The sequence below is a fragment of the Rissa tridactyla genome, chromosome 8 (assembly GCF_028500815.1).
Source record: "Rissa tridactyla isolate bRisTri1 chromosome 8, bRisTri1.patW.cur.20221130, whole genome shotgun sequence".
NCBI lineage: Eukaryota > Metazoa > Chordata > Aves > Charadriiformes > Laridae > Rissa > Rissa tridactyla.
The window spans coordinates 2,073,180-2,100,430 of record NC_071473.1 but is presented as its reverse complement, the minus strand read 5'-3'; the positions used below and the strand labels follow the sequence as shown (position 1 = coordinate 2,100,430).

The 27,251-nt window shown below is 53.8% G+C and overlaps 1 protein-coding gene across 1 annotated transcript in view; it reads left to right on the top strand.

Annotated features, from left to right (window-relative positions):
• The first annotated feature begins 9,690 nt into the window (after nucleotides 1-9,690).
• Nucleotides 9,691-27,251, top strand: part of ADAP1 (ArfGAP with dual PH domains 1) — a 62,264-nt gene continuing 44,703 nt past the window's right edge. The window contains exons 1-3 of the mRNA XM_054213033.1: nucleotides 9,691-9,960; nucleotides 20,762-20,892; nucleotides 22,448-22,539. Of these exons, the coding sequence (XP_054069008.1) occupies nucleotides 9,876-9,960; nucleotides 20,762-20,892; nucleotides 22,448-22,539 (308 nt within the window). The 5' untranslated portion in view covers nucleotides 9,691-9,875. The remainder of the gene's footprint in view (nucleotides 9,961-20,761; nucleotides 20,893-22,447; nucleotides 22,540-27,251) is intronic.

Genomic DNA, 27,251 nt, shown 5'->3' with positions numbered 1-27,251 from the left:
TTAGGAGAGCCTTGCCCGCACATTGCCCCGCTCTTTGCTCAGATGAGAATCCAGACAACCACAAAGAGCTTAACCTTGGTCACCGCAGTTATTTACAGAATGAACATTGCTGCCAGCCAGCCCTCCTGTGTCTTCCTGGGAGACCTTGAGCTCGGTTGTATCTCTCCAAACAACCACAATGACCTGCAGAACAAGGAAGAAAGGTTTAATAAACATTTCCCAAGGCTCTGAGCGTTCTTTCATAGAAAAGCCTATACAAAGAGAGCCTCCAGGGCTTGCTGGAAGTGGGCCATGGTCCAAAGTCCTCTGTAGGAGCACAATGAGTCTGTGCCTCTAAGCCAGGGAGCGACCGTTGCTGCGTCTGCCACCTGGAAGTGGGATACGGGTGTTGGAGAAGGGCTGTATCTGTAGGCACCTGTTAAAGTGGGCGTTTGGGGTTGTGCACAGAGTTACAGGCGGGCAGAGGGTGCAGCCACCTGACCTTCATGCTTGGTCCTCCCCTCAGCCCTCTTCTAAAGCATTCGCCCCAATTTGTCCTGCTTGCCTCAAGGTGTCCTTGTGGCCGGGCATCGCGCTTACGGCGAGTAGTCACCTACTTGGTTTCCTTTGCAGACCACAGAGTTGCTGGCCTTGGCTGGCAATTAATTGTCCTTTGCAGCAGAAAACAAAATCACTTTCACTTACTGCTGCTTTTGTGGGTTGTGGGAGGGAACCAGACGGGTTAGAGCACCTCTTGAATTTCACCCCGTTGTTGTCTCGCTCCGAGGAGACCCGGAGAACGTTGGGAGGTTTCCACAACGGTGCAGGAGCCGAGCCTGGAGCGCGGCACTGGCACAGTCAAGGGGCAGGGAATACCGCAGGCAGGCGAGGAGAGGGGGAGCAGCCTGCTCCCTGGGCGAAAAGCGTCTGGAGCATCACTTCGTGCTGTAGGCTCCGAAAAGTGCTGTGGGTGTCCTGGTTCCACTGGAGAGCAGTGTGTTTCTACATTTCTAATCCATCGTTTCTGGGAAGGGAATGATGCTTCTGCTCGTGTGCAAGAGGGCGGTCGTTTCTGGTAGCATACCCAGCGACCCCAAAGGGCTTTACTTACTTTTCTGCCCGGAGGAGATCCCTTCTGGAAGCGTTCCTCCTCCTAAATTTGAGTATGTGATATATTGTGTCAGGTTTCCCACAAAAATCAAAGCTCTAACAGATTAATTTTAAAAAAGACTGTTTGGAAGGGGACTTGCAAGGGTCCGTTTCCCCTTCCAGGGTGTTTCAATGGCAATTGGAAGTCTGATTAACCTTATCCCGCTGCTTTTTTTGTCTTAATGCTTCTGCGACTAGCCGGCAATGCTGCATTTCCATCAGGATGCAGCAGATTTTCTACCTTACAAGATTTCAAGACAAAATGCCTTCCTTCTGGAATGAAGGTGCCATATGGCTTGAAATGCATAATTGATCGCTGCTCAAAATAGGAGCTTCGTAGAAAGTCACCTAGCAGTCCAACGCCTGTGTGCAGAGGACTTGAGAGACCTTGAGGCATTTTTTTGTTTGCTGGGACTGATGATGGCACAGGGACAGATTTTTATGGCTCTTCCTAGAGGCTGTGATGCTTGTGCTCTCTCTGTAGCGCTGCACCGGCTGTTTCATCACTGTTTCCCATTATTCCAAGAGATCTCAGGACTTGCATTAGCAGGTGCATCAACCTTATGCTGGCTGGGCTGGATGAAGAACACCCCAGACAAGCCTGGCCTTCACCATACAGCCCAGTAAAGGCCACGGTCATCTCTGTGAGTGTAAAACAGTTCACATGCATCAAATCTGGTGGGCTAGATCCAGCTCTTTCTGTCCCACGTGTCCCCGCCTCCGGTGGGACGTGTTACTGTCTGCAGGAGCGGTCTGTCCTGGCTCCCGCACGGAGTCAGGCAGGTCCCACTGGTGTGGGAGGGACGCTGTGGTCCCTCTGGCTGGCCGTCCCGCTGGTAAAGAACGACTCCTTAAACCACCTGGTACTGTAGATGCTTTTCTGTTCAGGTCCTTATGATCATGGCAAACTCTGTAGGAGCAGCGGTGGAAAGTAGCCTTGGAAAAAGAGAGTGGGGGGTGGAGAAATCAAGGAGATGACCCGGAATGACCCAGGCTTTTAACTTCATCTTGATGATTTTAAAAATCTTTAAAAATCTTTTAAAAGTGGGGGCTGCAGAAGAACCGAGTCCTTTGGCTATTTTAGTAGCCTCCTAGGAGGTGAGAGCTCCTGGAGCTGGAGGATTTCTGGTTTCCTCGACGCCAGCAAGACCCTGCACCCACACCTGGCTCGGGTCGTGCTTGCAAAGCTCCAGCCCCGGGTAGCGTGTGGGAGGAGGTGCTCCGCGAGGGAGGCAGCTCCAGCTCCGTTTGCTCAATTCGCATTTCCCCATATCAGACCCCATTCTGGGTTTCAGCAGGGTTTGGAGGCACCGAATCTCTCCTTGGTGGACAAGGCAGGAGAGCAGTAGCGTGACAGAATCTGGGGCGCCGGGGCTGCCCTGAGGACTGGATGTGATGCTGTGTGCGGCAGCCTGCTTAGAGCCGCGATCTGCAGAGGCCTTCTCCCTGCGGGATGCTCCACAGCCCCGTGGCAGCATGGCTTGCTGGATGGTCAAAGGGATTTTCACCACACTGAGGAAGCCAGATTTTGGGCAGGCAGATCCGAACAGGAAAGAAATTCCCACTGCCGCTCGGGAATTGCACAGAAGCTGCGGATCAGATCAGTGCTGAGAAAATTGCTGGTAACTCAGGATGCTGAACCAAGCAGGAGGAACCCCCCCGTTGATAAATAAGCCTTCACGTCCCCATGAACAAGTACCAAATCGGAAACCCCAGGGGTGTGATGAGGCCGGCGGCTTTCGTTGCTGGCGTTGCCTCCCTCGGCTTTTGCCCTTTCGCGTGGATGTGGGCGTTAGGCTGGGCTGACTTCAGCCTATGGATGTCGCAAGCCGTCCTTAACCCCTCGTCCTCGCCACCCATTGGGGTGTCCCGGCCCTTACAGAGCACAGGCTGGGGGCTGTGCCTGTTGTTTGGCACATCTCGGCGTGCGGTGCGTGCTCGCAGCGGTTGCTAAGGCAGCACAATGCAGTCCCCCTCTCTCAATGTGTTCCAATTTCTCTCTGATTTAGAGGTATATGCGTGCGGGGTCCATGCAGCCCAGTGCCAGACTGGTGTCCGTATGGGAGAGCGCAGGCGATGCCACGGGTCAGGTGTTAACAGCCTGTGCACAGACACCGGAGTGAGTGGGTCAGGTGGGCAGAGGGTGGGTTTCAGTTGGGTTCCCCCTCCCCAAACTGTGTTGCAGAGTCCGGTGGGAAAGAGGGACCGTCCACTGCCACCTACGAGGTGTCATGGAGATGAACGTCTCTGGAAGGAGACGCGTCCCAGCCTCCTCGTGCGGGAGGTGCTGAGCGTGTGCCTGCGCAGCCCAGAAGACGTGAGAGGACCCGGGTCCCTGCAGGGCTCTGGCGACAGGAGATGGGCGAGTTCTGGTGGAAGGGGCAGAAACGCCGAGTTCACCGGCTGCTGAAAAAGAACCAGGTGGGCGAAAAATGAGAGTGCGCCTGGAACCCCTCCCTCCGTCCTTTCAGCGTGCACAGCAGGAGACTTGCAGGTGTGGTGGTGCCAGCTAGAAAGACTCATTTGAGCAGAGAGATGTCTGGATTGATGGCTTTATTTCAGCTTATTTTAGCAAGCAATAGGCGGGGGGTGGGTGATGTTTATCGCTGAAACCGGAGCTGGCTAGGACTTTAGATCACAGCTCTAATCGGTTGGACTGACTTAGACAGTAAATCACTTCAGCAGCACTAATAACACAGAGTGACGGGTGTAGTAAACCCTCTGTTGCAGCAATAACCTGGTCCTGCTGGTTCTGTGACTCGCGTTGGTGCTTCTGCGCCAGTTTGTTTATTAAAGCTCCTTCACAAAAGTCACCTGGGTGGCTGCTTCGACTCAGCCGTCGAAATGGCTGTTCCCCTGCCATTCCCCAACCTGGCTTGGCCTCTTTTTATAGCCTGCTATAAAATTGTTTATTTTTGCACCTGTTTATAAAGGCTTTTCGGCCACAGGGGTCTCATGATGTTGTTTTCATGGCTTCTGGAGCAGGGCTGCTCTGTTGTTGCTAGAAATAATTGCCGTTAATTAATTCTTTGCTGATTTTTCTTTGGCAAAGCATATTGAAATAAACAAGTAAGCGAGCAGCACGCTCTGTACCTCGGTGTTGTGGGAGCTTTTAGGAGGCGTGCAGTGACACCCAAGCAATCCCATCAGCAGCCAGAGGAAGGGTAGGAGATGGTCCTCAGCTTTCTGTGGTCGAAGTTAACTGGGGCAAGGCTCAATTGCCATCTCCAGCTGTTCGGCAGCTTCCTTCAGGCCATCATTTCTAAACTCTTTCTAGAGAAAACCCCCAGCTTTGTTTCCATCCAATGCTTTATTCAAATTACAGCTGAGCAACGTTGCAGAAAGCGGGGTGGTCTCAGACGTCTGAGCTGGACCGGCGGCTGGAGGCAGCAGCCCGTGGTACGAGACCGACAGCTGGGACCCGTAATTGCGCCGTTTTCCCTTTTCCTCTGTGCCCTTTTAAGATGGTTTGTCTTCTGAGGGACTCAGGCTCTGCTGCTGAGACTTCCAGACCAGAAGTGATGTGCTGGGCTTCAGCCCTGTGCGCTCTGTCCTGTGGTCCTGCCTGTACCATCTCCATCACCCTCTCGGCACTGGGTCCCTGGTGGGAGCAGCCACCGGTTCCCAGGAGCTGGCAGCAGTTGGCTGGGCCGCTTCCACCTCCACCCTGCAGCGGGACATCAGGCAGCGCCGTCTCCCACTTGAACGTCTCCAAGCTGTTCCTGGAAGGGTGAGCCATTTGAGCCAGGAAGAGATTAAATTATTGGAGTTGAGGAAAAGGAACTTCCATGGTAAGTGCGTGCCCTGCGGTTTGCACATCGAAACTGTCCTGCCTCTGACTCAGCCGGAACTGACGATGGCTGCCCTCAACAATCACTTTGGCTTTTCTTGGTGGAGCCGATGACCTGACGTATGAATCTCTTCACACGTATGTTGGATTCCTCCATACAGAGCTTCCCCAGACCTAAGTCTTTTAGTTAGTATAAATCAGGAGTAATGCTAAAAGCAGTGGTCTAACAGTGGCGTAGGTGAATTATTGGCTTGATTGGTCTAATTTTGTCTTCTCTGAGAGCAGAATGGAGCCCATCATTGGGCTGTAGAGATCAGCATAGCTCTGGTCGGGTGCCTGGTAGCTGCCATGGAGCCTCTTCCCCCAGCTGCCCCCTCCACGTCGTATTTTATGTCGCCTGCAGCAGGTTTGGTTCAGCAGGAAAAGGACTGTTGCAATGTGGTTTTTCTTGTGTGGAGATTTCCTGGTCTACCGTAGAGCAGATGTAGAAATATCCGACATCCTCAAGCTATCACTTCCCCCTCGCTCTCTAGGATGGCTCCTGGCTCCCAACCACCCCGTCAGAGCGACGGAGCAGCCCCCGCGGCCGATTCCCAACCCAGCCCATCGCTGCAGTGAGGCCGGCCGGAGGAGAACCAGAAAGGATGGCTGAGGTGTCGTGGGCAGCCTCAGGAAAGGGTTGGGGTTACCTTCCTTTTCGTGGCGGCACGGCCGTGAGAGGGCAGTTCTCAGCTCCAGGGTGCTGCAGAAACCTAAAAAGTGGTGTTTAAGTCAATCAGCGGAGAGATTTTGGTCTGCACTACCTTCTTGTCCTCACTCTCCCCATTTCTCCTCCCTTGCAGAGGGTCTCTGGGGTGCACCGTGTCACCTGCACGGCCGTGGAATGACAGGAGTAAAGGACTCTCCTTTTCACACTGGGCTTTGCAAGGGAGTTAAGCACCGTGCAAACGTAATGAAACCCTGGTCTGCAAATTGCTCCGCCGCGAGGCGCTTCTCTCCTCTGGGGGCCGGGGCAGGTGCAGAGCAGCGCTGCGGACGCCGGACATCGGTCTGTCAGTCCTGCGCCCGCGCATCGCTTCCTCTTGCCGTCGTCCTCCTCAGCTTGACCCACACGTCCTAACCACGCCGGCGCAGCGCGCGGCCTTTTCCCTGTTCTACAGGGGGTAAGTCCTGCAGGGACCATAAAGCAAATTGCTCAAAATCAGAGAAAGTTGGCGTCGGTATCAGATTTTCAGTTCAGGAGTTTTTAATTGTCCTGGTCCGGGCTCTCTGCTCGGTGGCATTCCTCCCGCCCAGCTGTAGCCACTCTTGATTAACCCAGAAAACAAGAGGGTTTGTGGGGTTTTTTTTGTTTTTTTTGGTTTTTTTAAACAAAAACCTCTAGGATTTCAGTTTCTTTTCTTTTTTTTTTCTTTCTTTTGCACAGGAAACCGCGCGGCAGCGGAAGCGAGCTGCTGCAGGGGGGTGCGGGGGGCCGGTGCCGCGGCTTGTTCTCACAAACCTCCGAGGGAGCCCCAGGGATCCAGCCTGGCGCAGGCACTGCTCCGGAGAGGTTTGCTCGAATGCAGTGTCAGCGGCATGAATTATTGATATTTCTGTTAGGGTTCGCTGCTCACGCCGGTATTTGTCACGTTTGCCCGTGTTAGGCTGTGAACATGCTCCCGGGTCACATAAGGGGAGAGTTTAACACCCTTTTTCTCGCGTGGCTGTGACATCGATTTAGCCATTTCAGGGCTGGGGCTGCAAAATTAACTAAATAATAGCGTAAACAGCTCTTTCTTAACACAGCAAGGCAGCCCCAGGGGGAAAGGCGCTAACATGGAGGGGCAAGGAGAAGGTAGAGTTACATCTGCGCATTTTCAGGGTGTCAGCACACAGATGGTGAAAAGGTTTCCAGGAATTTCCAAGCCTCCTTTGCCCTGCCCTCGGAGTCTGGCATTTCCAGAGGCGGCCCTTGCTGCCACCGCGCTCGGCACCTCGGGAGGTCGCGTTAATAACGTCCGTTTCTAAGGCAACAACCTTGCGATTTAGAAAAGGCTGCGTTAAAAGTGTGCGTGTTTACAAACACGCCCGTTTTACACGTAAATATGTAAGTATTTATACACTTATGCACATAAATTTATATCCGAGTTAACAAGTCACTTAGCAGCGGAGATGCAGAAACCACCCGAACGAGAGTGATGCATCGACAGCGACAGTGGGTCTCCAGCGAGTTTGGCCAGGGGCTTTGCGAGAAGTAGGAGCAAGTTCATGAAGTGTTCCCTGACAGGTCGTAGCCCCGGCAGCGCGTGGGGGAAAGCCCAGAGGAGGCGTCGGCGCCTGCGGGCAGCGGGGAACACTTCAAGGAGGACGAGCCTGGGCAGAGGCGCCTGTCGGCCTCCCCGGAGCCAGCCCTGACGGGGCAACCTTCGCCCCTGCCGGGTGGCAAACGCTGACACTGTCCCTGCTCTGCACCAGGAATCGCGATCCTTAAGTTCTTACGTCCATCAGGAGAGCCTCACTGGCTCCTGGGGCTCCCCGGGGTCACCACTGTGCTGACCCACAGCGCGGCCTCTCAGCCTTGGGTAAACCGGGAGTAAATCTGCGGAGACGCCCTTGAGTACATGAGACTGAGTCAAGCCTTTGATTTTCCACTGAACAAAAGTTTATCTTCAGTTCTGTCTGATTTAATTCTGACTTTTCTCCCTCTCTCTCCACGTCCCCTCCACCCACGCGGGCTCGTTTTTTTCCTGCTGCAAAGTCTGGAGTAATTGGGATGGGCCTTAAGTGCTGGGGGTGGCTGGTGATGGCCCCTCACTGGCCCCGTTCTCCTGCCCCGCCTGTCCCTAACGAAGCGCTCCCCTCTCATCACTGACAACAGGCTCTGTTCTATTTGATTTTATTACAAGATATAAATTTCCGTCTGCAGCCCCGGCTTCCAGCACGCGGAGGAGAGAGAGGGATTGCCTAGCAACCAGGAGAACAAAAAATTAAGAGAATCAATAAGTCTTAATGGAAAGCTAAACAGAGACTTTAAAACCAATCCTCCTCCCAGCCAGCCCCTGCCCTGGTGAGTTCCTGATGCCACGCGGCATCCTGGCTGTCGCCTGAAGAACTCGGCAAGCGCACGTTCTGGAAATGCCGGGGCGCAAACGAAAACCAGACCCAACTTGGATTTAGGTAAAGCTCTGATCCTGTGAGCATTTCCACCCCCAAGCCTGAACACAGCACGGGTTTGGAGGCTTAGGGCTAAGGCGCTGTGCTAGGGCTGGTGTTACGCGGCGGCTGTTGGAAGCCGGAGCTCTGCTGCGGGCGAGGAAGCTGAGGAAGGCGAGGGTCTGGATGTGGCAGCTCAGCTTCTCCACAATAAAATGCCCCTGTGCGGGATGGCGCCTCTGGTTTGCACGGGAACCGGTTTCCAGACCTCAGCAGCCGACACCTGTAAAACCAGCAAACCCCAGCGCGACCCGCGACGCTGCGCAGAGTCGGCGCGGAGCAGCCCGAGGTCAGCTTAAACCAGTCGGAAATCGATTTGCTTACGGTCGCTTGGCTCACAGCGCGAATGCAAAGGTCACTTAGGAAAACGTATTCCAGGCATTGGAGGAGGAGCACGGTAACCGCACCAGGCCGTGATTCTGCCTGTGTTTAAGGGTGTGTGCTATTTTCTTCCCACAAAGCGTGCCCTGGAACCTGCTCACATCCACGCGGGTTCGCAGGATCAGTATCGTGATTTGGTGGTGAACGTTTTCCAGGAGCTCCATGTCCCTCCTCCCGCAGAGGCTCCTCCATGCCCTGACCGCGGTGGGGAGCTGAGCTCTGCCGGGGGGGAGTGCTCTGCGCTGGTGGGGGGAGCGGAGATGGGCGATTTGAACGGGGGACTTGCTTTGCAAAACCAAAAAGGTCTCAGTAAGCTGAGCTATAGGCACCATAAACACGCCATAGCAGCATCGCGGATGCCTGTGAGCCGTACCTGAGGGGGAGGTTTCAGCAGGGGTCAGGGCAGCAGCCTATGGGGCAGAGCTCTGAACGCCTCCTCAGCCAAAGGCTTCCCACATCATCCTCCCCCAGCCACCCCCGAGTCCTCAGCTGGTAAAACAGGAGCGTTGCCCTCCCAGCAATGCGGCCATGGTGACGTGGGAAAGCCGTGACCCTGCCCCGGGGGTGTTTTATCCCCCCCCCCAATACTCCCTCGACACCACGGAGGGGTGCGAAGAAGCCTGGATGTCCAGTCCTGACAAGATTCAGGCATGGATGGCGGTGGTGTGTGCGCTTGGACGGGCAGCGAAGGAGGGGTGTTTCGGAGCGCGGGTGGGTACCGGTTAGTCGTTTACGAGTACCCCCGCAAGATGCTAACGTGAAAGAGGCGCCCCAAAATCGCTGCTCGAGGCGCTCCAGCGGTGAGGCCCTGCCCAGCGAGGGCCGAGGTGCTGCAAGCTGCCCCCCACCCTCCCCATTGCCACGCCAGCTCCCACCCGCGGGCGAGAGCCCCCCCTCACCGGGCGCGGTACGGGCACATTAAACCCGGGGCGGGGGGGGACCGCTGGGGGATGGGGAGCGCCCTGGGGCTGGGGACCCCCGGGGGGGGGACGGGATGTCCCGATTGTGGGGGACCCCCCCCCGAGGACGGGGCTCCCCGGCGACGAGCGGCCGCTGGAGGTCGCGGGCGAGCGGCGCAGGGAGCCGCCAGCCCCCCGGGCCCGGCGGAAGGCGGAACCGGCGCCGTGCCCGGGCGGGCGGCTCCGGCTCCGGCAGCGGCGGGGCGAGGGAGGCGTCCAGGGCAGAAGCCGCCCCGCCGCGTCCCCTCCCGGCGGTGGCCCGGCCCGCCGAGGCGGTCACCTTGCGCGGGGCGAGCGGGGCCGCATGGAGCAGCCCGGGCGCGCCGCCCGCCTCGCCAGCGCCCCCCGCCCCGCGCCATGAAGCGGGCTTAGCCGCCGAGCCCCGCACCGCCCCGCGCCGCCCCGCACCGCCCGCCGGCCCCATGGCGAAGGAGAGGAGCAGGAAGGCGCTGGTGGAGCTGCTCCAGCGGCCGGGCAACGCGGCGTGCGCCGACTGCGCCGCCCCGGGTAAGGGCAGGGCGAGGCGGGGGGCGGCCGCACCGCACCGCATGGCACGGCACGGCACGGCGGGGGGGGCGCCCCGCCGAAGGGGTGCCTGACCCCCCTTACCCTCGGGGGGGGATGCGGCGGGGATGCTGCGGGGCAGGGCGGAGGGATGGGGATGCTGCGGGGCAGGGTGGAGGGATGGGGATGCTGCGGGGCTGGGTGGAGGGATGCTGCGGGGCAGGGTGGAGGGATGGGGATGCTGCGGGGCTGGGTGGAGGGATGCTGTAGGGCAGGGTGGAGGGATGGGGATGCTGCGGGGCTGGGTGGAGGGATGCTGCGGGGCAGGGTGGAGGGATGGGGATGCTGCGGGGCTGGATGGAGCGATGCCGCGGGGCAGGGCGGAAGGATAGAGATGCTGCGGGGCTGGGTGGAGAGATGGGGAAGCGCTGTGGGGCAGGGCGGAGGGATGAGGATGCTGTGGGGCAGGGCGGAGGGATGGCGACGCGCTGTGGCGGGGCCCGCCGACCAGCCCCGGCCGAGGTCCCCGTGTCCCCGCCCGGCCGTGGCAGCGCTGATGTCATCCCCGGCCGGTCCCCGCCGTCTGCAGTGCAGCCCCGGAGGGAGCGGGGGGCTCTGCCCGGGGGGGTGCCCTGTGCTGCTGGAGGCGCCTTGTCCTCCCTGTCCCCTCGCGAACAGGCTGGCTTTTGTCGCTGGCCGTGCCCTGTCGGTGGGCACACAGAGGGGGGAGCAGGGGCACTGACGCTGCCCCCCGGCCCCGGGCCGGTCTGCCGGCGGGGGTGCGCCGCCGCGGGGTGTCAGCCCTGCCCGCTGCTCCGCGGGGGACGGGGCCGACGTGTCCGTCCTCCTCTGGGTGCGCAGAGGGGAGAAAACCTGAGCTGGGGGCATCTTCCTCGCCCCGTGGATGGTGGAACGTTGGGGTCGGGGATGTGAGCGTGGCAAAGCCTTTGCTCTTGCTGAGCAGGGTCTGAATGGTGCGGTGGAGAGATTTTTCCACCTATTCTCCTCCTGCCTTTGAGCAGAATCACAGAAAATTACATACCAAGTAACTTTCCCTTTTTTTTTTTACTCACCGTATAAAAACATCTACAATTGTTTCAACTTGAGCAGAACAGCTCTAAAGAAGTGTGGAGGGGGGATGTCCTTTTCAGCCTCATTGTCTAGGTTAAAAACAAACCAAAACAAAGCAAAAAACACCTTCAACGCTTCAGCTGAACCTTATTTTTCTAGCTATTTATTTATTTAGGATTTCAAGGTCTATTGGGTACCATCCAGCTGGTACCATTTCTGATGGTTTTATGTCCCTAATCTACATCTCGGGACACGACAGTTCACTTTCAGACGCGTTGTGTCCCCCGGTACCCGGCTGGGAAGGACAAAGAACTTTCTGCATCGTGGGAACTGCTTTGCAGCACTGCGCTGCTCTCCTGCTCCCACCCACCCGCTGGCGGGTCCTGCTGCCCCACTGCACCAGCCCACCTTTGGGTGTCTTGCTGAGCACAGCTTGGGCTCACCGAATAGGTGTCGGTCTAAATTATTCCTTCCTGGAGAAGACTTTCCAAGCCTGGGCCATTCGGATCGATGGGGTAATTCTCCCTCGCCCTGGGTGTAGTAGTATGCCGCTCTGCAGAATGGGAGGTTTCTCAGCATCAGCAGGATGGAGATGAAGCTGTAGGTCAGTAAAATAGCTCACGTCAGGGAAAGAGGGTTGTTGTTAAAGGCTCCAAATGGGCTTGTAAAACATCAAAACCATGTTTTGGTGACATTTGCATGCAGAGATAGCTTAGTGAATCTGGTACTTGGAGAGGAGAATTTGGGCCAGTGCCTTTTGTAACACAAAATGTGCTATATTAATACCATCCTCTTCTGAACTGCCACGGCATTACTTCCCTGGGACTGGATCTCTGTTCGGCAACCCAATTTCTTTAGTGATCACTTTGCTTCAGTTTCGTTGGCAAACGAGAGCCACTCGTGGTGCTGTGATGTCACCCGCCTGGCAGCGACAATAAACTTGAGATACCCTGGGCTACTTAACATAAGATATGTAACTTGTGTCTGCAGATAATATATAAAATATTCCAGCTGAATTCTGTTATTCATCCTGGGCAGGTGTGGCACAGCAGGTCTTTCCTTGTGTGAGATAACATGGGGTATGTGTCGGGAGAGCCTGCGGAATGGGGTGCCAGCATGGGAAGCGGGATGCACAGAAAGATAAAGGTGATCGCTGGAGCTGGGTGAGCAGCTGGACACAGGAAAAGGACCCAAGCAGAGAAAATAAAGTGCAAACGAAAGAAGAGGGAGGGCGGGGAACGAGCAGAAGATGAGGAAAGCAGGGTGTTTTTGTGATTTCCCACATGTGTGTATCGTCACGCTGCTGATCTGGTACAGCTGGGGGGAAGAAAAGGTCAGGATCCCTGATTTATTATTACTGCTGCTCAGGGGGGTGCCTTCCTTTCCCTGAAATCCCCAGTTAATGCAGGATCCGTGATAAGAGATAGCCATTTAGCTCAGGGATACTGATAACAAAGAGTAGGATGGGTCAGAAACGTAAGAGGGGAAAATTCTCTGTTAGTCACTTTGTGCATTTGGAAGCCAGCTAGGTTTTCTTTTGCTCTCGGAAGAGTTTATTGCAGAAATCAGCCGCTCAGTGAAAGTTTTGGGGTTTTTTTTCTTCCCCGCTGTCGAAAAAGGTTGTTTTCTTTTGTTACTGTTTTGGCGTTTGGGTGAGGCTCAGTAGCCGCAGCCCTGGAGTACAGGCTCGTCCCGGGTACTTTATGCTCCTGTAACAAAAGCCGAGGTTCCTGATGCAGCAGCGCTGGCAGCTTGGTATCGCTGTGGCTAAACTGTGACCGTGCGAAAAATCAAATCCCAGGAGGGGATCAGGGAGCATCGGGGGCGGCAGGGCTTTTCCTCCGAGGTTGCGGAAGGAGCTCCGTCCCTGCGGGGTCATCGCATCTCCCTGGGGAGATGAAGGCAAAACCTGCTGGTTGCCTGGGTCTGGGCCTTTTAATGGTGGCTGAGGATTATTTAAGTGGCCCAGTCCACGAGCAAGGCGGCTGTATTCAACTGTGCGTTCCCCCTGGTTTGTGGGCTTGCAGCTGGGTGGAACGTGGCATTGAAAGCGATGCTGAGGAAGGTCAGGTCTGTGTCTTCCCCAGACCAGCGCGTGTGTCTGGCCGAAAGAAATCTCTTGTGCAAAAGCAGAGCTGCCAAAAATTCCTCCCAGGTTTTGAGGGCATGTCTCGGGGAGGCAGAACAGGCTTATGGTGGCCCCGGCCGTGACGGCTGGGGGTGCAGAAAGGATGCTAAAGTAGAAACTGAAAATCAGAGTGGAAAAAAACCTGAGAGGTTACATTTTGCACTTGTAGGTTTGGTTTGGTTTTTTTTTTTTTTTTTTAAAGCTTCTAGTTAGGTCTTTATTAATTGTATCTTTACAAAACCTTAATTTTCAGTGAAAGGTTCTTTTGAATAAAAAACAATGCTCCAGTTGCGAGGATGTCATCTGTCAGTAAGGAATAATGGGATTGCATTCGCTGCATCTTTGAGACTGCGTTGTGGGGTAGGAGCCACTGCAATAAAGTCGTTACCGGGGCCGGGGGGGGGGCCCCTGTCGTTACCCCCTGTGTGTTGGCGCCAGGGTCCTGCAGGCTGGTTTGCAGGGTGCCTGTTTGGGTGGGCTCACGGGGGTGTTCTCACGGCCAAGGAGGCAGCATGGCAAATGCAGCCTGAAGTGCAAACCGAGCGATCTGGCTGAATCGCTGGTGCGTAATGGCTCTCAATGTATTAGAATAATCTTTTTTTCTTCAAGACTAATGTGGCAGTTCAGCCTTTTTTTTTTTCTTTCTTTTTTTTTTTTTTTTTTTTTCCTAAATGATTCTTTGTCTCAGGCAATCTTTCCTCACGTCATGAGACGGATGGTTATCTCGGGGCATAACAAGACCTTGAGTATTTCTCCCTTTACTCCATTTTTCTATGGCTTAGCTTTGCGTTGCCACGCAGCGAGAATCATTTTATATTGTAGGAGGACAGCAAGGCTCTGAAGACCGAAGTGGAAATCCCATCAAAGCCATCCCGCAGTTTAAACCCTCTGGCAGCAGTTTAGGTGGCTTATTTTTATCGTTTTCATCTTTCTTATTTGGGATGGATTACTGGGACGCGGACCCTGGGTAACATCGTCCTGTGTGCCCGAGGCTCAGAGGGATGTGGATGGGGGAAGAGCAGAAGGTGGCGCGATGGAGGGGGGGGGGGTCTGGTATGGGAGCTTTGTGCTGCGAAACCGAGCAGATTTGGTATTTTGGTGTGACAGAATACATAAAAGCCTGAGGGTGGGTGGTGTGCGGCGGAGGTGGTTGTAAACACCTTTCCTGCGGCTCGTTTCTAAGGCAGGTGAAGGTTTTCCCTTCCCCGGGTGTCGGGAGGCGAGGGTGGGGAGCAGAGGGGAGTGCTGGGCAGCACTCGGTTGGCTCCGCGCTTGGGGGGGCACTGAAGGGGTTCAATCTCGACCCTCTCCTTCCCCTCTCCAACCCGGAGGAGGACCTCCCCAGCCGCTCCCCGAAACACAGACACGGACTGAGCCGCCGGGTCCTGCCTCCTGCTGTCACCCCAGCGCCCGTCGTATGTCACCCCGTCCCCTCGCAGCTACTTCTCTCTCTTGCCCCCACCACCTCCTACTGCAAAGCTGTTCTGGAGCTTCGCCGCTCTAATGGCGTGAAACGGGCTTTGCGTTCTCAAGCTAAAAGTGGAAACTTGTTCCCGCACCTCCATTGTCCTCTCACTTAAACATGATTTATTTTCCCCCCCCCCTAGAATTTGCCAGCCCTTCTCCCTGGGCAGAAGCAGATTGGTGGGGTAAGAAGCTGCGGGGGGCGGGGGAGCAATCCCCCAGCAGCTGTGTTCAGCTCGATGCCACTTTCTGCAGGGAAAAGGACTTTTTGAAGCCAGGGAGGTTTAATGTGAGGGTGTTTTGTGTCCGGTCCTGGTGCCTGGGTGGCAGAGCGGGGGCTGCAGACAGCGAGCAGAGGGGGCTGCTGAGACCTGCCAGCTGAACAAAAAGACCTTGGCAAGTTTAGTGCCTTCACTGAAAAATTTTCCTACTTAGAGAGGAGTGTTGGTGGGAGGCTGTTTGGCTTCAGTTTTAACATCTTTTATTGTTATTTTTAAACATGCATGACCAGGGTCTGTTTATTAACCTCCTGATCTTTCCCCAGAGTAAATAGCAACAGAACTTCAGTGCTGAACACAAGGTTCTCCTGGCTGGGGCGTTTAGGAGACCAGCAGCAGCTGAGCAGCAAACAGAAAAGGCTTTTTGCTCGTGTTGATGGCACTAAAACCCTTCTGATTATATCCCGTGTCCTAGGACAGGAGTTTCCTTTCTAGTGCAGGGTAGAAAAAGGTTTATCCTACCTGGAGACGTCCTCCTCTCCCCTCTCGTTAGTCTTTATCGCCTCAAACGGGGGGATGGAGATCAGAACAGTCTGTTGGATCTCCAACCCAACAAAACACGGGCTCCCACCCAGCTGGTGCAGTGGGGATGCAGCCAGGCAGCTAATTAAGGGTCAGGCCATCGTTTGTGTGCTGGAGGGTGCATTAATGGGGTATTGCTGTGCGTTGGCCACGTTCTCGTGGATATTAGTCTTGGTCAGCAGGATGCTGTGCCGCTGTGTACAGTGATAGCTGTGGTTTAAGGCAAAAGGTGGAGGGGGGGCACCCGGGTCAGTTTTGGGACTCTTGAGTTCTTGCTCTGGTCTCCTGGCTGCTTTGAGCCTGCTGCCACGCTGCTTCACGTGGTTGTACTGGGGTTGATGCCATTTAGGGCTTTTCAAACTAGAACCCTATGTCTATATTCTGGATCCAGGAAATATTGATTGTTTATTAAAAAAAAAATATTAATAAAATCCACTGCCATCCCACCTCCGGTCTTCTCTGCTCTCCTTTTGGTTTGCATCAATTGTCCTATGTCTTATGTTGGTTCCTCTTGTTTACCATTTTTCTGGGTCCAGCCTTCGTTTTTCCCTCTGCGGGCTGTTCTTAACGCTTAGTAACGTTGGGTTCAAGCTGAGAGTTCATTGTTCTCTGCCCTGGCTTTTCCTGGCGCTTGTGGTGGCAAAAGGAGCGGGGTGGGGAAGTTAATTTCTGAATTTAGGGGTGTTGCCCAAGTGTTTTAGTTTTGCTTTGGATGCTTCTCCAATTTCTGGCTGTGCGTTCCCTTTCAGATGGACGAGAAGGGAAAGTACCACCCCCGTGTCCTTCTCATGAGCTTAGTTTAGCTTTGTTTGGTTTTTTTTTTAATTTTTTTTAAATGAAGTTGTATCAGGTTTTTATTTTGAAATTGATTATAATCTGTTTTTAAGTGACCAGAAATCTCTCCCACATTGGGCAGTGAAAGCCTTCTAGAGCTGGCATCAGTTGTTCTGGAGCAATGATGCTGGAGGATGAGAGACTTTATGCACTTCTAACAGTGTATTTGGTTTAATATTCCCCTTTCTTTATTCCTTTTGGCTGGACATAATGGAATAAAGTCATTTGTGTGGAACTTAGGCATGGCGGGGAGTTTTCATTAGGCTTCACTGCTGTTTGCTTGAAACTCTGGAGGTTTAGAAAAAAATCATCTTTTTTGGGCAGTGCCCAAAAGAGGTCCAGATTATGATATATTGCCATTTCTTTGCACTTTTTTGGGCCCTGCTGAGTTAAAATGGCTTAAATAAAATTACGGAACTCCCCAGTAATGTCCAGCACGGAGAACGTGTTCCAGCTGTTGAAGTGTCTGGGTGCAAGGTGGGCTTTGGCTGGCTACGAAGACCTCAGCTTGCCGGCCCTACAGCCTGGGGACGCTGGGTCACCAAACTAATGGTGCTGCCCCAAAACTCACTTGTCTCGTATGAAAACGCTTACATGAATTTATTCGCGCGCTTGATAAGATGTTATCTTATCTCCAAGGAATGGCGCAGTCATTTGAAGGGTTGGAGTCTGTGGTTATGCCAAGGTCGGAGATCGCTGGCGTTATCTGCCGTGTTCCTGGGCTGAGAATTACTCGCGTCATTCGTGCTGGAGAGCAGAAGCAAAGAGAGAGGGACTGTGCTGTGCTCGGGGAGCTCCATGGCCACCGACAGCCCCAAGCCTTACAAAGGGCTTTGGAAAAGCATCCCTGCAGAAGCGGGTGCTCGCCCCGGCCGGCAGCCGTCTGCCTGGGGATCTGCCACCAGTTCCCGCAGGAGCCGCGGGGGCGCAGAGGTCTCATAGCTAGGTTTCTTCGAAAACGGTGTCACAAGTGCAGGGAGGGGGTGAGGAGGGGAAGGGGCGTTGGCAGAGCCCTCCAGGAGATGGAGTCAGGGAATCCTCCACCCACCACCCCGGGGGCTCGCCTGGGTCCGTCACCCTCTGGCTCGTTCAGACAACGCTTAGAAATTGCTTTCGGCTTTCGACTAAATCCGGGAAAGGCCTGGGCTGGCTTGCTTTCTCAGCCAGATGTCTTCAGCCAGGAGAGCAAGAGCCACGAGAAATCTCTAATAAATGATTGTAACAGTGGCGTTTCAGAGAGACTTCCCCTGGTAGATCAGTTGGTTCTGGGGGATTTCACTACGTAGTAATTTTTTGGATGGGGCTAACTCATCTCCTGGGGCTGTTTGAACTCTTCTCCTGCCTGGTCTTCCCTTTGGCACCAAAAACAGTTGCCAGATTTGTGTAGTTCTGGGCTGCGGCTGTCACAGGAAAGCAGCACACAACCAGCCAAGGATCTACAGCTCTTACATCCCCCTTTGCCGCATGATTTTGTATTTAAGAGATATGTATTTTTAAAACCAGAAGAGCAACGAAGAGGAAGTTGCTATTAATACACGGCAGCAACGCGAACTGCTGGCAGTGGGTCTGGAGCGTCGAGTGACGGGTGCTGCCCTGCCACGGTGCGGGGGTGCTGCCGGTGTTGGATGGGCTTGGGATGGGCACGAGAGGAAACACTGAAAGGGAGGTGGCCAGGAGACAGCGGGGGTGGTTTTATGGGACAAGCTGGGAGCATCCCTTCCAAGGGCTGGGTCACCACTGACCCTGTCGTCTCTGTCTGCTCCTCTAAAGTGCTACCGTCCCCTGGACACAATGTCCTTATGCTCCCGCATACGGCCCAGCTTTTGCTGTCTCAGTTAGACGTGGCTTGACATGGTGGGGAGCAGGGAGGAAGCACGTTTAAGAGTCTGGTCTAAAGAAGATACTGCTGGTGTGAGGAGAATGCTTTACAGCCCCAGTTGTGACTGAGACCCATTGCTGTTTACAGACGTTGAGAAGAGACAGCTTAGGTACGAGTTGGCTTGGTGACCACTGGAGCCTCCTCCATCTGAGCCTGAGCATCTTCTTGCAGGTTGTTCCTCCACCCAAACGTGTCCTCCTCCCTGGCTGGAGGAAGGAGTGATGTCTCCTGGTCCTGTTGCACACAGCAGCACAGGGGTTACTTCTGTGAGAGGACTTTGGAAGCCTGAGTCTAGGAATTTGCAGACAGTATGGAGAAATCCACCCGTGTGCCTAAGATAAATCCGCTAACATAAAACAAGTGTTGGGGCTCCCGATAAAACCTGTGGAGGCCCATCCATACTTTGATACCCATTTCCCTCAGTCAGGCGCTGCTTTGATCAGATCGCGTTACTCCGGGGAGGCGTGAAGCACGATTATCGTGGAGCATCTGTGCTGAGCACAGGGAGCCGGTGGCCACGTTAGCTCCAAACTTTTCTGCCACGGCTTCCTCTTCCTCACCGCTGCTCTGTGTGACACCCTGTCCTCCAGACCTTCTCGCCCTTCCTCGAGCCTGATCCTCTGTGTGGAAGTCAGAGGTGGGTTTTCAACCCTGGTGCTTTCACCTGGCCTGGCTCGCATCTTCTGGTCCCATGGTCCTGGGCTACCACAGGGCAGCAGCGCTACACCTTGGACTGGTTTTGCGGTAGGAAGTTTGGCAGGTCCCGACTGGGATTACAGCCACGTGTTCGGAGATGGGAGAGGGCAACGCGAGGAGTTAAAGCACAGAAACGAGCGTGAGTGTGCAAAATGCTTGATTCTTGTGGCCAGCCTGTAACCCAACGCTACAACCCCCATCTTTGCGGTCGGAAGCAGTGGGGGTGCCTGACCTCGGGCACGGTGTGAAGCCGAGTCTCCCGGTCATGGTGGGAGGAGCGGGGTGGGGGTGCGGGGGTGGGCGCAGAGCACCCCGTGTCCTCACTGGCATGGCTGGACATGGGCAGCGCTTGGTTGCTGCTGCGGTGTGCTCGGGTCGACATCGACTTGGCTGGTTTTATACTTGCCAGGCCTGAGCTGTCGTCGTCGGAGTCTCGCGTGAGGACGGGAGGCCAAGTGAAAGAGGAAAAAACCCACCTTTATTTCAGGCTGCTGGTCCCAGCCCTGTGCCAGGGGAGCTGCAGCCGATGGGACGAGCAACATGTTGGGAATCCGCTCCCCTGTCCTGGGGGGAGCACCCGGCCATGTCCGGTGGGGCTGCTCAGGTCGCTCACGGGTTTATATCTGAACACAACCACCTCTGGGAACTACCTCAGTTCACTCACGGGTTTATGTCTGGACACAACCACCTCTGGGATGGGAATTCATGCCCTGTAGGGTGGGCTGGGCGGCGTGGTGGCCGTCCCCGCGGGCAGGGGCTGGCAGCAGACCCCGAGACGCCGTGCAGAGGAGCTGCGCTGCCCCGCGGCGGCTCCTGCCGCACCGCCACAGCCAGGCCATTAAATATGTATCAGGAGGAGAAAGCACGTGCCCTTGCTTTTTATAAATAATTGCTGCGCTGTGAGGAGCGAGCGTTTAGTGTAATTACTGCGGGGGAATAAACAAATTAGGGTGGTTTGCGAGGCAGGAAGACCTGCCCGTACCCCTTGGCAGCCCGATGCGGTGGGTTTGGGGGAGGACGGGGCGAGGGGACCCCCATCGGGAGCAGGCGCGGGATTTAGCGGCCGACTCGGTGGCTTGCAAGGAAGCTCCTTCTGCCGGGGCGCAGCTGGAATAGCCGGCGCTGACATTTGCTAGTCGGAGTTCAAACAAAGCTCCCTGTTATCGGCTTTATTAGCGAGGCAGCGCTGGGGACACTGGTGGATGTGTCCTGCCCCTGCCCTCCTCCGGACCCTCTCCGTCTCCCCGCGCTTCGGGCAGTGCCTCTCCCGAGCAGGCGTTGGGAGGTGAAGGGCTCGTGTTGAAAGCGCTTTGTGTGAGACGTCGGCTCGGGGCTGAAAACAGCGCGTGGTTTTGCTGAGAGAAAGCGCAGAGCTGCCGCTGGCAGCGTTTTTCCATTAAGGCGAGGGCTGGAAACCTCCTGGCGCGGAGGGCTGTGGTAGCCGCAGCTGGGGGAGGAAAGTCTCTCTGTGGAGCACTCCCCTTGTAAATAAATAATAAAAAAAAATGAAAAAAAAAAAAAAATTAGCAAAGCAAAGGAGCAGCGTGATGGTTTCCCTGAGCTGTTTGTTTTGGTTGCGGAATTTCTGTTCCGCCCGGCGCTTGGGTGGGATTTGCTGATGAAGGATGGACATTCCCCTCTTCTCTTCATGTGAGCGTGGAGGGAGTTTTGGAGGCCTGGGGCATCCGCAGTTGTCTGTGTATTGGGGTTTCGTGAATAACTGCCATGCTTGAGATTAACAAAATCTGTTAATTGTTAGCGTAATTGGTGTAACCGTCAATATAAATGAATGCACATCTGTATTATATGATATAAATCATCACTAGACCCGGTGGCTGCCATGCCGTGCCCTGTCCTGCCCCGTCTCCTTCCTCCTGCGCTGAATCCGACAGACCAGTCGAGTGCAAATCTCTCTTTCTCTCTTGCTTTCAGACCCGGACTGGGCATCCCACAGCCTTGGGATCTTCATCTGCTTGAATTGTTCAGGAATCCATCGCAATATTCCCCAAGTCAGCAAAGTGAAGTCGGTCCGCCTGGATGACTGGGATGATGCTCAAGTGGAGGTACGTGCACCTCAGGCTTGAAGTACCAGTGAGTTCGGGTCGCTGCATTTTACCAGCGAAGCCGTAAAACAGCCCTTTCTAAAGATGCCACAACTAACGTGATTTCAGAAAGCACGTCTAGGTAATTCCTGAACGTGGGAGTGAGGTCCGTGATGGTGATGGAAAAATGGAATGGCCATTTCATGAAGAAGTTATGAGGGTTTCCCCCACATCTCCAGAAATATCAGTTAAATAGAGCGTGTGGAAATGACTAATTTCAAATGAATCGTCTTCTGCTTCTCACGTTGCCTCTAGCCCAGCCTAGACAATAGGCTGGACCCCTGCTCTGCCTCCCCTGCCCAGCTCGGCTATTTCTGGCGCTTTGTTCCACGTCGCGTTGAAGACTCTCAAACTCACATCTGGACGCACTGGACCCTCACAGTATAAACTCTGCCTGTTTGTGCCACACACCTGCCCGCATCTGGGTGATGTTGCTGAAGGCAACCTGCCCAGGAAACCTCTCTGCTTTGAGTCTCAATGGCTTTAAAGGCATGAACCCCTAACCCCAGCCATTGATCTTTATCTTGGATGTTGTAGGTTTGGGGTTTTTCTGAAAGCCGCAGCTCGTGGAGTCATGTGTTTCATGAGGAAAATAGGCCTTTGTGTTGCACGGGCTTTCCCTTCCCTGATTTTTTTTTTTTGAGAATGGGTTGAATATGTAAACTCAAGAAGCTCAAAAACGTGTAAATAATAATAAAAAAAAAATCTTAGGAGGGGGAAAAAGAAGAAAAAGCTTAGCTGCTTGTTATGCTGGTATTCTTGGCATTTGACACAAGACAAAACATGTAGCATGGCTGCCTGGAAAAGGATGGGGTTTTTACACTTAGAAAGTGATTTTCATTAGGTAAAATGTATGAATAGGGAAATATGTGGTTTTGTTTGCAATCTTCTCAACTAGCCATTTTTATATGCGCTCAGAAGGAAAGGAGGGCTGTCAGGGCTAAGATAGAATTTATTTGATTGTTTGTTTATTTATTTATAATACGTCAAGCTCCTTTCTGAGGTTGCTGGCATGGCTTTGCAAAAATAAAGTTATCCTTTTGGAGCAAGTGATGTGATCCAAAGCAAAGGGCTTATTGGCGGAGACTATTACCTTGCCGGAGCCGCAACACAGGGAGACATGAAGTCAGGGGCAGGTTTTGCCCTCTGGTTGCCCAGTTTCTGTGCTGGTTTCCCTGGGAGCCATCTCGTTCCCATGCCCGCGAGTGGGAAATGCCACCGCCTGCCGCCTTCTGCTCCCGTGGGGATCTCGCACGTGTGGCTGGGACACGGACCTGTCCCCAGTGCCGTGTTAAGCTGTGGGAGCCCTGGCCATAATAATCAATATCAATTTCTGAGCCCTGATTTGCAGGCACAGCCTTTCCAGCCTCCCTCCTCTGCCCAGTCTGGGGGAAGCCTCTCAATTAGTGAACAGAGGCCCCATCCCAATAATTTCATCGTTCTGTAGAAGCGAAAGAGGACAAGGGAAAATACCATTAACATTTTTTAATTCTTTCTGGTTTTTCTCTCTTTACAGTTTATGGCCTCGAATGGAAACAACATAGCAAAAGCAAAATATGAGTCTAAAATGCCACCGTTTTATTACAAGCCAACGTTTCTTGACTGTCAGTAAGTAAATACCTTTGCTGGTAAACACCATTCATTGTTTGTGCAGCTGCGGCCTCTGAATATTTTAGTTTTAGAGCGATGCTTTTTGTATTTAGCCACAAAGGAGGTTTCATTTATAAAAGGCCCTGAAAGTCTTTGTTCTTCCGCACACATGTGGTAGAGTTTATGCTACGTGTGGGATCTGATTTGATAAGTACAGTTGAGATGATGCAGGGAAGTCAATGGTTTCTCTGTTCCCCAGACTCCTCCAACTTTCTAGAGCTACGGAAATGCCCGTTCCTACCCCATTTCCTCTGCCTTTATGCATCGAAACGTAACTTGCTTACCTGCCAGATGATGTGCTAGGTTACTTATAATGCAAAAGTGCTGGGGTTTAGTGCCAGGGTGGTGGATTTTCTGTTTTTGCCTAAGTGACCGATAATCTCCTCTCTGAAGATACTGCAAAGATATCGTCTCGCAGGCAGCATAGAGTGAATCTCGCTATAAGCTGGGGTAGACTTTGCAGACCAAGAGGGCTGAGTGGCCAAAAGGCCCAGCTATAAGCTGGGGTAGACCTTGCAGACCAAGAGGGCTGAGTGGCCAGAAGGCGCTGTGCCATCCAGGGAGCAAGAAGGTGAACTGAAATTGGTTTGTAGGGTCCAGCCCTGCAGAGTACCCAGGGGAGGTTGTATCTTTGTAAAAACAACCTTCACAGAGGGCCTGGAAGGCGTAATTTCCTGAGCCGGTACTTTAGTATTAGCGAACTGGTGCATACTGGTCCCTGAGATCCCTCCCAGTATTGCTGCTTCAACGGGGTGTCACTAGTTGAAGACGGAGGTGTGGTTCGGCGTCGTGGCAGTGGTGTGAAAACAGTGTGCGAGGCTCTGAGTGATGTGTTTGAGCACGGTAAGAGGTGCCCAGAGCAGAAGTACTGGAAGGGTTCGTAGGGCTCCCCAGGTGGGCTACCGGCCTCGCAGGAGGAAGGCTCTGCTGTGTTCCCCAGACCTGAAATGGTGCTGGAGGGGGGCCAAAGGGTTTGCGAGTACCTGTGCTTGACCTTGGGGTGACTTTATCTATATTTTTAATCTTCTTGTAATAGCTGTTAGGAAGAGTTATTGCCTTCCCACATCATGCAAAAAGTCTTGTAGAAAGATGAGAGAGAAAGACCTGTCGTGCCTGTGAAGTGCCTCCACAATACACCCGTTACCCACTATTTGATGATGCCCAAATGCTAAATCTGGGAAGGCCTAGGTGTGAGCGATGGTGTCTGGCCTGAAAATGAGAAAAACACCCATTTATGCTGTGTTCCCCGATCTTGGGTTTGATCTAAAATGGCTTCTGGCAGCAGCTTCCATGGTTCCTACAATTACAGAAATGACGTGAGGGTTGGCAAAGCCACCGAGCACTGTGGAGGGCCACGCTCTGCGTGCATTGTGATTGTCTTGCTAGGATGATTTTTCTCGAGGGGAAAAAAAGCCCCAGCCTCTTAACTTCTCCTGTTTCTGGAATACCTCTGCCTTTGTGGGAGGGAGTTCAAGGAGAAGCCACTGGGAAGGCACTCCTAGCCGGAGCGTTCCTGGAGGACCAGGGGAGGAGATGGTGCAAACTCAGCTGAAGACGGCAGCTCCGTTGTTTTCCGTCCTCGGTGAACAGACAGCTCTCGTGAACTGTTGTGGCCCTGAGAGGATCCAGTACCACGTTGGTATCGCTGAGCTCCAAAATCCAACAGCTGGCCGTGCCATGTTGAGACTTGCATGTACGTGTGATGCTGGGGGTGGAGAAGCAAGATTTTTCACCTGGTTGTCATTGGTAGGAGGAACATAGTTCTAGGGGATTTTAATTTTGTTTGCTCTTAAGTCTCAGTGTAGATGTTGCACTCCAGCCTTAGCTGCTGTTGTGCCTTACAGGGCAGGGGCCTTTTTGATTGATGTTCAGGTTGTTCAGGAGCGTTTTTTTTTTTTTTGTTGTTGTTTCTTTTTGGTTATTGATTGATTGATTGGGAGAATGAGGCAAGGCTGGTCTTCTTGCAAGCAGCTTGAAGAGCAATTTCTGGCCCTTTTGTGCCCCCCAACTGGTGCCTGTTTTGCACTGGGACAGTTTTCAGCCTGGATGCCCTGATTTCTGGGCTGAGCCTGGAGCTCTGTGCAGGTAGGTGTTCTCCGGACCGGCGCCACTGGGGCTCCGCAGCAGCAGCAGGGTGCGTGGGGATGGATGCGACCTCTTGCAGTGAGAGATGTCCCTCCGGCACCGCTGCGGTATGAGCAGCTGTGGGCATGTCACACGTCGGGGGCGTTTCGAGGGCAGCGTGCCAGGTTGTCTTTTTCTTCCTCTAGCCAGAGGCGCTCTGTGCCTTTCGACGGACACATGCTAAGCAAGAGCAGGGGAGCGCTGCTTTTTAAAGGGGTGTATATTTAGCTTTCTCCTCGCCTCGCTGCAGCCTGGTCACCGCAATCGCATGAGTTGTTCCCAGCTCACAGCCCTGGGCGGCACCGCGACGGATGGCAGCGTGCCGTTGTGTGCCGACCCACCTTCTGCAGCACCAAGAGCTTTTGATGCTTCTAATCATGACAACCCGTGCTGGCCGGCCGCAGCGGCTGGGCAGGCTTTGCGGGAGCTCCGGCTCGGCACGGCAGGATGCTAACGTACGAGCCGTAATAAGGACAGGCTGTTGGTTCATTTGAAGCTTCTTAATTTTATAATGCTGCTTCTGGAATCCATCTACTTTGATTGCTTGAAGAATTGCAACGTTCTGAGCAAGGGGGAAGAAGTGCTGCAGCGCCAGCTTGCCCTTTTTTCTTCTTGCCTACAACGTTGTGTTTGACTCCTTGGGAAATACGTGGTGTGTGCCTGCTGCGTCTGGCTTCTGCATCCTCCAGAAACCCCGCTGTGGCTTCCGGGCCCTGTCAGACACTTGGCGAAGGTCGGAGGGGTGCTCTGGAATTGCCCAGGGAAAGTTTACCAGCTGTGCTTAGGCAAAAAAAAACAAAACACCCAACCAAAAAATAAAAATCCCCTTCTGTGCTCTGCTCTCATCTTCTCTCTGCCAGCAGCTTGGCCCGTGCATGAGGAGCAGCGAGCAGAGCAACGAGCAGAGCAGCCAACTTCTGCACCACTGGGCAGTCCCTGAGGCTGCAGTGAAGCCCAGACTCTGGGATGTTCCTACACCACCGCAGCGTTGGCCGGAAGAGCCTCGGGTGAGGAACTTAAACCACAAAAACCCTCTTTGGATGGTCACGTGTGGTCACGGCCCAGCTGTGTGCATCACGGCAGCAGAGCGAGAGCTGTCACCCGGCCTTTTCTGGGGCAGATACACTGCAAGCACGGGGCTGAGTTTTGAGTCACCAGTGAGCAACAGGGGCAGCATTGCTTTTGAGGAAAAGCAAAGGAAAAAGTCTTTTTCAGCCGTATGCTTGGATGAAAACGGGTAGAAGAAGGTGGAGACAAGCTCTTACTGGGCTTTCGCAGTACTGGAGGTACATCCATGTCCCTGCCCAATACTTAACACCATTTTCTGTTGCCTTTTTGCTTGATTGGGGAACACAGAGCATCATCCTGTGGAACTGCGTATGAGCCGCAGTGCATCGCTCCGCTCCTCTCTCCGTGCTTGGATAAGTGGGAGCTAAATCTGCTCCTTATGCAGAACATTCAAAGATGCTGACTGCCAGCACAGTTGAGTACCCTGGTAGGAAAAACGGGGCAGAATTAAATGGCGTGAGTTGTACTGGGTGGTTGTCTTATCTGGAACGCGATGAGACATCAGTCAGAGAGAGGATGTACCCCAGTGAGGCTCACATCTTGAGGAGTCATCTGTACAGTCATCTGAAGAAGAACAGTTATTAGCAGAAGTGGCTCATTGTATTATGGTACGATTGAAATGTGCGGAGAGAAAATTGCCTAGTAAATCCCTGGATACTTTTTTTTTCTTACATTATCATTGAAAGTTTGGTTCGTTTGGTAGAGGAGCTACCAAGCCCACCACCTCAGTGTGGTGTCTGAAGGTCAGTCTGGTCCCCTACCCTCCTGTGCACGGGGCATAATGATGGTCAAGGATGCAGACTTCTCGCCTGGTCTCCTCTTCCTCACTCACCTCCTTTTGCTGGTCCTTTGTAGATGGACTTCTTGAAAGCATAATGTCCATAGGGGTGAAGTTGAGTGTTTTGCTCAGGCTCCTACGTATTAATAAGGGTCTTCAGATTTTACATCTGTGGCTTTCAAAAGTCCTGGATGTCTTGGCTGTAAAGCTTGAGGAGCTGCGGCGTGGCCTCTTGGAGCGGCTGCTCATCAGTTCCCAACTGGTGGAGCCTCCTGTGGTGGCTCAAACTGGGCCCTGACCCTGGGGAAGTCTCTGCCTGAGCATCGCTCTGCGCTCAGCCGAGTGCCGGAGGTCTGCCCACGCCGTCAGTCCCAACCGGCCGCGGTCGTTGTTCATCTTCTCTTTGTTGTAAGCTCGTAAGCCTATTAATTCATATCGATTCCTTTAATTTCCAAAGGAAATTGCTACAAGGTTAAGGTAGTACCGACACAGGCTGTTTCCTACATGTTTTTAATCTGTGTTTAACCATTCTGAAAAATAGCGTTGTGGTGAACTGGGCCGCGCGTGTAAAACAGCCAAACAGAAAAGGAACCAGTTAGCATTTTAATTGAGCATGTTATGATTTTGCATACTCAAATTCAGCTTTAGCTTCTTCAAATCCATCATGCAAGATTTTCATGCCTTCATAGCCAAATCCCCT